Source organism: Pectinophora gossypiella, chromosome 23, assembly GCF_024362695.1.
Source record: "Pectinophora gossypiella chromosome 23, ilPecGoss1.1, whole genome shotgun sequence".
NCBI lineage: Eukaryota > Metazoa > Arthropoda > Insecta > Lepidoptera > Gelechiidae > Pectinophora > Pectinophora gossypiella.
The window spans coordinates 5,635,616-5,648,399 of record NC_065426.1 but is presented as its reverse complement, the minus strand read 5'-3'; the positions used below and the strand labels follow the sequence as shown (position 1 = coordinate 5,648,399).

Here is a 12,784-nt window from a genome sequence, read left to right as displayed (position 1 = left end):
AAATCTACATTGTATCTGGTGGAAAAGAGTCTTCAAAGAATTCCAATGTAGATCATTCAAAGTATACCATTGTTTCCAATAAAGCGAAACAGTTCAAAATTATTTCACCACTCTTGATTAAAACGTGATTTATTGTAGATTTGCCTCAGTTAGCATTCACTACTTGGCCCTATAAATGAGGAGAGCTGGGATCACGCACCGTACAGACCTGAAATCTCTCTTAACATAACATACAAATATTTAAAGCTTACCCCAACTTTCCATCTCCAACAGGCATCGCACACCAAAGACCAACTTCATCTTCGACCCGCGTCAAGGCGAGATCCTTCTCGAGCAGAAGTTGCCAATGTCCTGGCACGCTTTCAACCGGACGCCGGACTTCACCGAGATCTCCGAGTACCGCGCCGTGCGGGACTTCCTCGACCAGTGGCTCACCACCAACAAGAGCATCTGGTCCTACTACTACGAGATCCGACCCTACATGGACATGAACAACGTTCTACCACCATTCGCTGGTTAGTGTACTTCTTTTAGTTATAAAAATGACTCCACCAATCTTAGTATCAAAACTTACAACCGATTTGACGTATCAAGAATAGAGTCACAAATCTCTCGCTTTTTCAATCAATAATACTTTATTGCACAAAGACATAAACATACGAATAAAAACATTAGCACAATAGGTGACCTTATTGCTAAACAGCAACTCTCGTACTCAACCTATACGTTTAATGCGAATGAGACATATCTCACGTCTCTCTATATCTTTGTCCCGTTGTCATTATAATCTAGCATGATTATAGTTAGGTTAGCGTTAAGCAGGGTATAGTATAGGTAGGCGGTAGCGAAATGTGAGTCCCGAAGAACGGAATCATCTTACTTTCAAAAAATCACGAGATTTTATGAAGTTTCAATTTACAATGCATAATGACAGACTACCAGCCCATCGTTCTAATAGAAAGTGCGTCAATTCGTAAAACGAGTATTTCTAAGTCGGCTGGTGTGGGTGCTACTAACCAACCCACAATGATAGAGGCCAAAGACAAAACCAGTAATAGAGTATTTTGCCAAAGAGACTGTTTTTTTTTTTCAAAACCTACATTTAAATATTATTTTCCCTCCAGGAATGGCAATGATGACGGGTCAAGGCACATTGGTAACGTTTGACAAGCGAGTGATCACGATATCTGAAGCGGGCACGTTCCTTCTCTCGCGCGACTACAGGCAGAACAACTTCACAGTGCTGATGGAAAGCAACGACCAGGGACGGTACAACTTGCTCGTCTTGACTGCCAAGCATCTTGTGCACATTGATCTGTATAGTGAGGTAAGTTATATTCAATGGTATTACGATCTAAGAGATATTTTTTTTTGTCGACAGAATTTTTTGTGGTATTTGGACGATTTATATCCTTGTCCGTTAAACAAGTACATAATACACACCAGCGCAGTTTTCAGACGCTATCTACTGGGAGCACAACATATACTTCTTACCTTCTTATACGTTTCCAGCAAGTATCAATCGGCTCCTCATCTCTCAGCCTGCCAGCGATCGTGGACGACTTTATCCTGGATAGACAAACAGACACACTCACAGTGCAGGGCAACAACGGTTTGGACATACAGTGCAACCTGCTGTTCCGCACCTGTAGGCTGCAGGTCTCAGGTAAATACTGCAGGACTCAGATCAATTATGCAAGTCTCAGTTAAATAATGCATGTAATTCTGCAGGCTCCTGATCTAGTCATGTGTCTTAGATCAGTCAAAACCAAACGAGTCTCCCACAAGAGTCTTATTGCCTTCCACCGTAAGATATCCCGCGAGAAATAAAAGGTACAAATTGGCAAGAGGGTCTAGTGAAATGACATACATTTATGTGTATAGAATAAATAGAATTACACACGTATGACGTCATCAATAATGGTTGTTGTTATTTAATTCCTAATTATAATTCGTAAATTAGTAAAACAAATACGTAATTGATTTTTGGTCATCTTAGACTGGCTTCTATTTCTAGATTAGCTTTTTATAATGTATCTTTTATCCAATTGCAACTCTAGATTTTTTGCTCTGACGATACTCTATAAGTTACCAACTCGCTTATCATTTATTGATGTGATTTGAAGAAGCGATGTAAACCTTTCTTCTCGTCTCTTAGCTCCATGGAATGTCATCTTTAAAAAAAAATTATCATAACACTTCATGCATCCTCTTCCAGGCTGGTACTACGCAAGTCTGGGCGGTCTGCTCGGCACATACAACAACGAGCAATACGACGACCTCCAACTACCTAACAGTTCCTACACGACCTCCATTGCAGAGTTAGAACATGGGTGGAACATAGAGCCTACTGACAAGCCTCCGATAGACAACCATGAACTCAAGAACGATACTCAGTGTGACAAGTTCTTCCAGAATAAAGTGTCGCCACTGCATCCGTGCTTCTCTGTTGTAAGTTTACTTATACTTACTTAAGCCTAACTAATCACACTGCTTGAACAGTCTCTGTGGTGTAGTGGTTAGAGCGTTGGGCTCACAATCTGGAGGTCCAGGTTCTATTCCCGAAATTATCGAAATGACAAAATCACTTCGTAAGACTGTCCTTTTGTCGGTAAGGACATTACAGGCTTGAATTACCTGATTATCCGAAACAGTAAGATGATTCCAATCAAAGGAGGGCACGTTAAGCCGTTAGCCCGGCTATTAACTGTAAAAAACAACCCGTATCTACCTAAAGGCTAGGTAATAGAGCTTTTTTAACATAACATTTGCGCCTTTTTACTGCCCTGAATGTTCCCAAATTGAGAAAATTCAGAAACATTCCTGGGAACGGCACGTAACCTTCGTCGTTTTGTTTTTTCCTGTTTGTGCAATAAAGTATTTGTTATGTTATGTTATGTAACTGCTCCAGAGCACCTGGGTGCGTCTGAACCCTAAAACTTATCCAAGCGCACTGCTGAGTGGTTTATTATATCTGCCAATCGATTTAAAAATAAAAGTTTTCACCAAACAACATACAATTACATTTGGTATCGATATTCCAAGATATCACATCATTTATGTATCTAGATTTAAAAATAATTGCTCCGTAATTTCCCTCAGATCGACGCGCAGCCGTTCTTCGCGGAGTGCCAGTCCGGCGTGGAGGCGTGCGCGCTGGCTAGTGCGTACCTCGAGCTGTGTAACATGCAGCATGTTCCTGTGCACATCCCCGACCATTGCGTGCAGTGAGTAGACTCACATATGTCGGATCAGGATAGACCGAGGGATAGTACAGCTTAGCTCTGTCTGCCATCGTATGTCATATGGTGTGACCGATAGATAATAAGAATCCATCGTTATTCTCATAATCACATACAGTTCATTGTCACGTAACACTTTCATAGTTTGCCACGAGTAAAAAAAGAACATAACTTACAGGCACTTTTGATACGAAAATAGTCGTAAAATGTATATGATGACAGATTACCAGTTCGGCTACAATGGTCCATCGTATTAGAAAGGACATCATTCCTCTATAACCCCCCCCCTCTCTCCCTCCCTCCCTCTCCTCTGCCCCCTCCCCCCAACCCCTTCTCTCCACTCCTCTGTTATCTCTTTATTCCTCTATCAATTTTTATAACACGCCTAGGAGGATTATTTAGCGATGTATAACAGAACACCGCACACAGTGACCGGCGAAACACCCGCAGGGATATTCTTCAGGAGACAATACCGGGACAAGCTGCCAATGATACAAGATGTGACGCATCCAGCAACTAAACGCGTACTATGTTTTTCATCAGCTCCAAGTCCAGCATATAAGCTGATTTAACCAAACTGTCAAATTACGGCAAACATTATCTTTTTCTTAATGATTTGTGTATGGCGTCCTTTCCAACAATTTTTGTTTGATTCTATTGAAATATCCTATGACACAATTACTTTCTCCTTAACAGATGCGTGACTCCACAAGGCGACATCATAGAGGAAGGCTCATTCTACACGCTCCAGTACGTGCCCAACTCTACCGACGTGGTGTTCCTGGTTGAGGCGCAGTACTGCAACAAGAACATCAGGAAGAACAGGAATATTGACCTGTTCGTCGAGGCTTTCGACACCAAGCTGCAAGGGAACGGGCTCTCAGATAACAGGTGCGTTGGAACATAACAGATACATGGGATCACCCCTTATTCCCCGAAGATGTTTTCTTATATCGTGTGGGTTGTGAGGTGAATTACCAACCTCATCAACCCTGGTGTCAGGGTTATTATTGCGCCACAGGCCCCTGACATGGCTCATGTAACGACTACTTACATACATCAGTAAGTAGTAACCGGGACCAGCGGCTTAACGTGCCTTCCGAAGCACGGATCATCTTACTTTCGGACAATCAGGTGATCAGCCTGTATTGTCCTAACCAAACTAGGGATCACAAAGTGATTTTTGTGATATGTCCCCATCGGGATTCGGAGCCGGGACCTCCGGATTGTGAGCCCAACGCTCAACCACTGGACCACGGAGGCCCGAAGGTATAGCCAGAGGTGTATAGTAAAAAAACACTGCGGTGTGTCAGTCTTGACAGAAAGCTCGGTCAGATGTTGGTATTTAGTTCATCTTGGATGTACCTCTGACTAGTCATGAGCTTGTTATGTTTCTATTCCTAGATACGCGGTGGTTGGCTTCGGCGGTCGCGGCGTCTTTAAGAAGCCTCGAGCGCTGTACGTCAACAACAGGGTGTTCACTAACGCCATCGAGATCTCCCAGCACTTCGACAGCTTGTATATCGGTGAGTTAAACGCATGAGGTCACTACTATTGTTCTTCGTTGGTCTAACAGAAAGCTCGGAGACGTGTGGGTACTTAGTTCGTCTTGCAATGGATGCACCTATGACCTACCCCGATTCGTCGTTTATTTCCCGTTGGGGAAGGCAGAAACCACGGAATTCCCCTTATTACGATCCAGCCTGACATGCCACTTTCGCTTCTTCCACTCTCATCGAAGACTTCATGCATTATTTTTTTCTTCCTCATACATACATAAACTCACGCCTATTTCCCACCGGGGTAAGCAGAGACTATAGAATTCCATTTGCTTCGATCCTGACACACTTCTCTTGCTTCCTCCACAATCATCAATCGCTTCATACACGCACGCCGGTTCAGAGTAGATCGTATTAAACCTTTTCTAAGGACATCTCTAATTTGGTCATCGTAAATCCTTCTCGGTCTTCCTCTGCCAGCCCTACCATCAACTTTCGCTTTATATACCGCTTTGCGTCCTCATATTTTTTTTTATCCGCCACAGAGAAGAAGGACCAGTCCCGCGGCAACCGCACGGCGAAGGCGGACATGTTCTCGGCGCTGAGCTTCGCCACCCGCCTGCCGTACCGCGCCGGCGTGCCGCGCACCCTCGTCATGCTGCCCTGCACGCGCTGCGACAGCACCTTCATGACGGTACGCTTCTTGGGGACAACTAGATTACATTCATCATCACCAGCCCATTAACGTCCCCACTACTGGGGCACGGGCCTTCCCTATGGATGGATAGGGAGATCGGGCCTTTAAACCACCACGTGGGCCCAGTGCGGATCGGTGGTTATTAACGACTGCTAATACAGCCGGGACCAACGGCTTAACGTGCCTTCCAAAGCACGGAGGAGCTCAAGATGAAAACTTTTTTTTGTGGTCACCCATCCTATGACCGGCCTTTGCGAAAGTTGCTTAACTTCGACAATCGCACACCGAGCGCGTTTACCGCTGCGCCACCGAGCTTCTCACAACAACCAGATTACATTAAGCCCTTTCATTTGATACCGAACAATAGGGTATTTGACTGCAGTGGCAGCCCTAGCAATACATTTAGACGAGACCTAAAAGTGGCGCCCCCTCAAAATACAATATTTATCGATTAGGATACGGCCACCGATATTTACCTAAGATAGTCCAGTCTTGGTTGATTTTGGCGCCCCCCCCTATTCCGGCGCCCGGTGCGGTGACACACCTAGCACCACACTAGGCCGCCACTGTTTGACTTTGTCAAAGATAAATTATAAAATGCTAATCTAGAAATAAGCTACTCTGAAATGATCATAAATCAATCTAATTTTATTTTTCCACATATTTTCGAAATTTATTTATGAATTAAGTAAAAATGAGTACGACGTTTGACCACTTTTATTGATGATGTAACTATATCAGGATAACTTTCGCTTTGTAGTAAAACGTATCTCATTTGACTATGTTGTCAAGTAGTCTATTCCAAAAAATATATCTTCAGGTTTTATCCTTTAGAGGGCGTCACATGGAATTTAGTGTCACGTCACATAGCCTATAACCACCGGACAACTTTATGATTCCTAGTTTAGTTAGAACGTTACCGACTGATTATCCAAAGCAAAATGATCCGTGCTTCAGAGGGCCTTGATCCCAGTTACTACTTTCGTGTCGGAAAATTAATGAACATTTTAGTGTTCTTTTTTTTAATTATTTTCAGTTTCATAATTTTGCGACGGAAATTTCATTCAAAGTTTTCGTTACGATGTCACTAACACCCTGTAGGTACTAGGTAGTGTGAGTTTCGTCTTCCATATTGGTACTATGTGTGTTGTGTTGCAGCTGGACTACTCGACGATCCACCATAACCTAATGGAGAATTCTGTGACGCTGCACATCCTGATGGACGACGATTTCACGCTCGCCAAAAAACGAGCCGCCAAGTACCTCTTTGGTAAGTGTCTGTATTAAATAGCTACAGAGCGACAAGCGACTTGACGCGTGGCCATGATCGACGACTGAAGGTCTGTAAAAATCTTGAGGTGCTTACATGACATTGCCAGGAAGGCGCTGGTATGCACCACCTCCATACATTGATCCCGATTCCTGCAGTCACCTAATTTTACTTTAAGTTATACCCGTCATTTTCTTATTCGCCGAAAAGGAAAGGGAAGGATGATTGACATAATATATGCAATTCGTTCGCCGTGGGCTGTCAACTTAATTCTGTCGATTTATTGACAAATATAAAATTTTGGAAGGACCTTTAATTTTCTGCCTAAAATTAATGTGTGCTCCATAATTTTATGCCTATCGATTACCCGTCAATTACAATTATAACAAATGTTACCAACACGTGTGTTGTGTGTGTGTGTGTTGTGTGTGTGTGTGTGTGCGTGTGCGCGTGTGTGTGTGTTATGTGTATGTGTGTTGTGTTATGTGTTGGTGTATACCTGTATTCACAAATAAAGATTTTATTTGATTTTTGTTTTGATGTTCCGTCCAGGTATCGACAGCACGCTAGCGTACACGAATAAGGACTACGAGCGTCTGGTGGGCGACGCGGCGCTGCGTAAGCAGGTCAAACTGCCCAAGGAGAAGCTCAGCGTGTGCACGTCTCTCGCGCTCGAGACCAACGGTGAGTTATACTGCTTCATACAACAGAAATAGTGAGAGTATCTTGCGAAAGGCTCAAATTAGCTTCAACACCACCCAAATCCCCTGGTAGTTGCGGCTTCCGAATACATCCCACTTTGTGCCGGGTGAGAGCCTTCAGCGCTCCCCATTTGTCCGGCCAAGTAGTTATTGCCACCTGTGGCAAATCTACAATAAGTCACGTCAAAAAAAAAGTATCTTGCGACGCTTTTGCTTCCGAGTCATGACACTGTGTGTAGGTGTGTGGTGTGTGTGGATCCTGGCAGGATCGCCATGTGAAGCGGGACTTAGGAGTGAAGTAAACGACGAAAATGCTGATTTAGAACTGACTTTATTTCTATAAAAACAACCAGGGTTGATAAGGTTGGTACTCCACCTCACAACCCACACGACAGAAGAGAAGAAGTATAGAAACAACCTTAATAAATACAATGCGTGATATAAAATTCCTCCTTACAACGCGCTCGTCCTGGGGGGTTAAAATAGCCACATCGAAGCAATTCATCTAAGAAAGCAATATTGCTATTTGACATTTGTTTGCATTGCGCAGTTACTTTTATATGCGCAAATGTCAAATTGCAATATTGCTTTCTTAGATGAATTGCTTCGATGTGGCCATTTTAACCCCCCTGAATGAGGAAACCAATTAAAGAAGATGGAGCGTAGAAGTACCGTCTTGACCAGAGATGTGCCGTTCTTAGGAATGTTCCTAAAAACAGCTAATGTCCTAACTAATAAAGAGATATTACAATAGGAACATACTAATTTAAGTACGTAGTCGTTGCACTCGTTGCAGAGTCGTGTCAGGGGCCTATGGCGGCTCAGTAATATCCCTGACACCAGGGTTGATGGGTTTGGTAATCCACCTCACACCACACGATAGAAGAATAGGAACATTCTCAGGAACGATACATGACTGGTCCCGACCTACCGACTGGTTGTTTCATTCTAAAATTCTATAGCCAACCTCTTAAGTCATAGTGTACGTAACATGTAAATACGTTGCCGTCGTCGTGTCCCCAGGCACCATCTTCGCGGGCTCCAAGCTGCAGGGCGAGCGGTCGGTGGCGCGGCGGTTCGCCACCGTGGTGGGCGCGCGGGCCGCGCTCACGGCGCATGCGTGCGGCGCCGCGCCGCGCTGCGAGTGTCGCGACGGCCGGCTGCACTGCCGGCCCTGCCAGGACACGCTGCGGATGGTACGTGGGGGCACCGGGGACCACCCCCGGGGGGGTTCGGCGAACGTCCTGGCGCCACCGCTGTTGCGCTTGCGTCACGCTCACGCTGCATGGGTACCCCGAACCCGTACTCTTATTATGGGCATTCGTTCCTAAGATAAATATACAAGATATATGTGAAGATCTGAGATCAATTGAAAGACTAAAGTGGGCTTGTGGCCCACTTATTCGACTTGTATGACATGCCCTTACAAGAAGTCCCCATTCCATAAAATTATTATTGTTATTTTTCAGTTGGAGCTGTCATTCTGGAACACAGAAGACATAGAAGAGTTGATCGACATAGCGATGGACCCGCCAACGCTGCCTTCCTTCAGATGATTAGTATAAATTCACCTAGTTGATGAGCAATGTATAGCATAGCATGACAATTATGTACATAACGTAGTGTAGAATTGTTGACGTACTTTTATAATCCACTACTTATAGAAATTATAAGTAATAAATTATTTTTATAGCCACATCTGTTTGTTTTTTAAGGTGGCATGGTTTAAAATCCAGAAGGGCTAACATGCGCGACGTGATAAACGTTGTTACGTGTTGTTACGGTCATTTTATCGATTCTGACGATATAATTGATATGTGAACCCAAAGAAGGCATGTCGTTCTGTCAAAATACGAACAAAATCACGTGGCACGCATGTTAGGGAAAAAAACAGACATCGATTTCGCCAAAATTTTATCACGTTGCGTATGTTAGCCCGGCAGGTCCAATCGGAATAACTTTGCATGTATGTGTATTGCATGAAAGGTGGAGTGAAAAAATATTATAGACAACGATTATTCTTGAATATCTAAATACTCACATACCTAATGCTCGCCTCTGATAGTCTTATCTGTTAAATGCCCATAAGTTTCCTGAACTTGCAACGTAAGGATTATCAGAGTTATGCATGCTCCATAATGATGAAATTATAAAGTGTCCTGGGGAGTCAAAATAGCCACATCGAAGCAATTCATCTAAAAACAATATTGTATTGTACATTTGCACATATAAAAGTGTGCAAATGCAAATGTCAAATAGCAATATTGCTTTTTAAGATGAATTGCTTCAATGTGGCCTTTTTAACCCCCTTGCTTAATGTAGTAACAAGGATTCATTGTTTTGAGTCAAAAACTTTATGTTATGATTAGTTAATCTCAGTCTTTAATATTCACAAAAAATAGCATCAATATCACAAAGTATCTACATTCTACAAACATGACATATCTAAAAAAAGATTATATTCTAGTTGATTTTGTACACCTTTAAGAATCTACTTGATAATTTAATAGATTTATTCACAAACAAAATGGCATTTTGGTGCAAAATTGATAGTCAACAAAAAGGATCAGTTTCTAAAAAGAACCATGCTGTTCTGACTTGACTAACTCCTTCACTCAAAAATCCTAACAATAAAAAGAATACTTTTATCATTTATACATTTTATAAGCGACTATAGCACCGACTACCACCACGCTAAAAGCAGCAACTTTATACAACATATGACGTAACACACGGTACTGTCCTCCGACTGAATTGACAATAAGATTGTTGAGTATGAACACTTGGTTGCTCTCTTGGATAAACTCTTCCTTTTGTTGCTCCGTCATTGTGTCAGCAATCTCATTCATAACTTGCCGGAAGTCTTTCTTCAATTGGGAAATCTCAACGTCACTAAAATCAGTTACTTTGTCTTTGTGTGTCTCCTTTGTGGAGTTTGAACCTGGAATTTAAAAAATCATTATCATTAAGTTCCATTTCACAGTAGTAACGTTCGTAAATTTAGAATTAAATATAACATCTTGTAATTGAATAGGACCATTGGAGGCACAAATTGTTACAAAAAAAGTTGTTAGTTGTCTCATAAGATAAACTTTACTATGATAGGTTATCAGCCAATTATTATTTTTAGTTAAATGTATTGGCTTTTTATCATACTGGTCTATTGACAACATAACTATTTTGTACGGTCAGTGCTGATCGTTTATTAGCAGAAACATTAAAAAAATACAAATAAACCCTGATAGGGTCTGATTTTTTTATATGTCATTGTAGCCTCTTGGGATAAATGTTCTTGAAATTAAATATAAAGGGTGTTAGTGACAATTAACGAAAACTTTGAGGGGTGATTGAGGCCATGGTTCTGAGTTGATATCAAGTGGAATTTTTCGTCGGGGATGATCCTCCTGAGTATTCGTTACAATGTCACTAACACCCTGTATATGAAATAAAAAAAAAGTAACAATACATACCACCAAACATCTTCCGCTTCCTAGCCAGTATCTGGCCACCGCTCAGCAGCCCCAGATACAAATGGTAAGCATATGCCATCAGCAACTGCGGATTCTCTTTCTCCAGTTCTTGCAGGTGTTTGAGGTACAACTCCAGAGCTTCGGACTTCGGGATCGCCTGCCAGTTTTCACCGAGGTAGTGGTTGAGGTCTTCTTCAAATGCTGATTTTCTGGAAGTATTTTGATAAAAAGCATATAATACCAAATCATCTACTTATTGTCAATGACACTGATCACGAGATAAAAGCAAAACATATGGAAGAACTAGCGTCATCATCATCATCACTAATTTAAGAGTCACATTCTTGTCGGCGTAGCATTATCCATGCTACTTTTTTAGGGAAAAATAGGGCAGTGGTGTCCTTCTTGCCTTTCGCCCAAATCAATGAAACCAACAAAGTCAATAAGACCAGCAATGAAACCAAATAAAAAAATCTAATTGGCTAGATAAGTTGGATAAGTCTCAACAATATGGATATACATGTTTAACAACAGGCTAGTTTCTTACTAGTCAAATATAATTTATATGAAAAAGCACACTGTGATGTCAAATAAAATTAAATGTTATAAAATGGCTGCCTTTTTATTATGTTTCTCTTGATTAAAATTCATAAATAAGTCAAATAGAATTATTAGTTTTAGATATGTCTTTATTTAATAATTTATGTTAGGTACTCAGGTAAATAACACAAAAACAGCTTTAACTCAAATATTTTTTTTTTTTAGTAAGAGACTCACCTGTAAAGAATTTTATGAACAAACATTTTATTGAAGTCTGGCATGTTCAATCTCTCTTTGGCATCTTCAAGGAATGCAAATACATGGTAGAATATAAATAGCCCCCCGCCCCACACTGTCTCATCATTAAGTGCTGAAATATAACATTAACTTTGTATGTAACTTCATTTTAATTTTTTTTTACTGGCGATACGAGAGCTGGCAGTTATTTTGCGCAGAGAATAGGCCTGGCGGTTCAGAGGGGACATGCTGCCAGCGTTTTGGGCGCTCTGCCTCAGTGTGGCGCGCTGGAGGAGGTTTTCTATTTATAATTAGCTCGTGTTGTTGTTTTTGTAATTTAATGTGTTTTAATTCTATTTTATTATTATCCACAAGTTGAATTTGCGACTATTTAACTAATATTTAAGTTACTAAGTGAAAATAGAAGTAGGAAAATTCGCAAATCAGTATATTTTTCTTTCTTACAAATATATCTCTTTCGATGAGTTTATGTATGTTTGTACAAGTAAAATCCAATTCACAGTGATAGAAATTAATATTCCACAAGTTACACACAAAAGTACTTACAAAGCGCAAATTTCGCGTTAACCAAGGCATCGCTCATGGAATGTATTTGCCTTGTCGCCTTCCTCATGCGGGTAGTAAATAGCTCCACACCGTTAGACATTTTCCTCGTCTATTATGAAACTTGTTATTCAACAATTTAGATTTGCAAGGAAGGAAAACGAAAGAAAACCACGGGAAAATTCAATGTCATCCCATTGATCAGCTGTTTTCTAGTTGAAGTTTTTTTTAACTGCGTTTCGTTGTATTTGTATTTATGTTCAATGTAAAACAATCACACGTTCGTTACAGTCTTTATTTTATTATTTTGTGTAAGATATTTTATTTGAGAATCGCAATTTTAATAGGCGTTCAAAATTAATATAAAAAATATTATTGTAAATACGACCGTATAACGTAACAGAACGAAACTCACATAATATTCAAGCTTGTGGATGTGTGCGTTTCTTTTCTATTCGTTTTTTTGCGCAGCGTAGTGGTGCTGGTGCCGGTCGCTCTTCCTTTCCGGTTGTTAATAGATTTTTATTGAACTTAATAGCTGGTAATACGTAATTTCGTCGTATT

The 12,784-nt window shown here is 41.2% G+C and overlaps 2 protein-coding genes across 2 annotated transcripts in view; one reads left to right on the top strand and one right to left on the bottom strand.

Annotated features, from left to right (window-relative positions):
* Window positions 1-9,105, top strand: part of LOC126377497 (uncharacterized) — a 56,674-nt gene extending 47,569 nt beyond the window's left edge. Inside the window, exons 59-70 of the mRNA XM_050025230.1 lie at window positions 274-515; window positions 1,125-1,327; window positions 1,513-1,666; window positions 2,219-2,451; window positions 3,103-3,227; window positions 3,939-4,133; window positions 4,647-4,768; window positions 5,287-5,435; window positions 6,597-6,708; window positions 7,261-7,392; window positions 8,433-8,605; window positions 8,879-9,105. Of these exons, the coding sequence (XP_049881187.1) occupies window positions 274-515; window positions 1,125-1,327; window positions 1,513-1,666; window positions 2,219-2,451; window positions 3,103-3,227; window positions 3,939-4,133; window positions 4,647-4,768; window positions 5,287-5,435; window positions 6,597-6,708; window positions 7,261-7,392; window positions 8,433-8,605; window positions 8,879-8,965 (1,927 nt within the window). The 3' untranslated portion in view covers window positions 8,966-9,105. The remainder of the gene's footprint in view (window positions 1-273; window positions 516-1,124; window positions 1,328-1,512; window positions 1,667-2,218; window positions 2,452-3,102; window positions 3,228-3,938; window positions 4,134-4,646; window positions 4,769-5,286; window positions 5,436-6,596; window positions 6,709-7,260; window positions 7,393-8,432; window positions 8,606-8,878) is intronic.
* Window positions 9,106-9,777: 672 nt separating this feature from the next.
* On the bottom strand, window positions 9,778-12,572 carry LOC126377596 (heme oxygenase 1). The gene is made up of 4 exons (XM_050025411.1): window positions 12,224-12,572; window positions 11,657-11,789; window positions 10,880-11,088; window positions 9,778-10,350 (listed from the first exon to the last, which is right to left on the bottom strand). The coding sequence occupies exons 1-4, from the start codon at window positions 12,321-12,323 to the stop codon at window positions 10,058-10,060; spliced, it is 735 nt and encodes a 244-aa protein (XP_049881368.1). The 5' UTR covers window positions 12,324-12,572; the 3' UTR covers window positions 9,778-10,057.
* Between the last annotated feature and the right edge of the window lie 212 nt (window positions 12,573-12,784).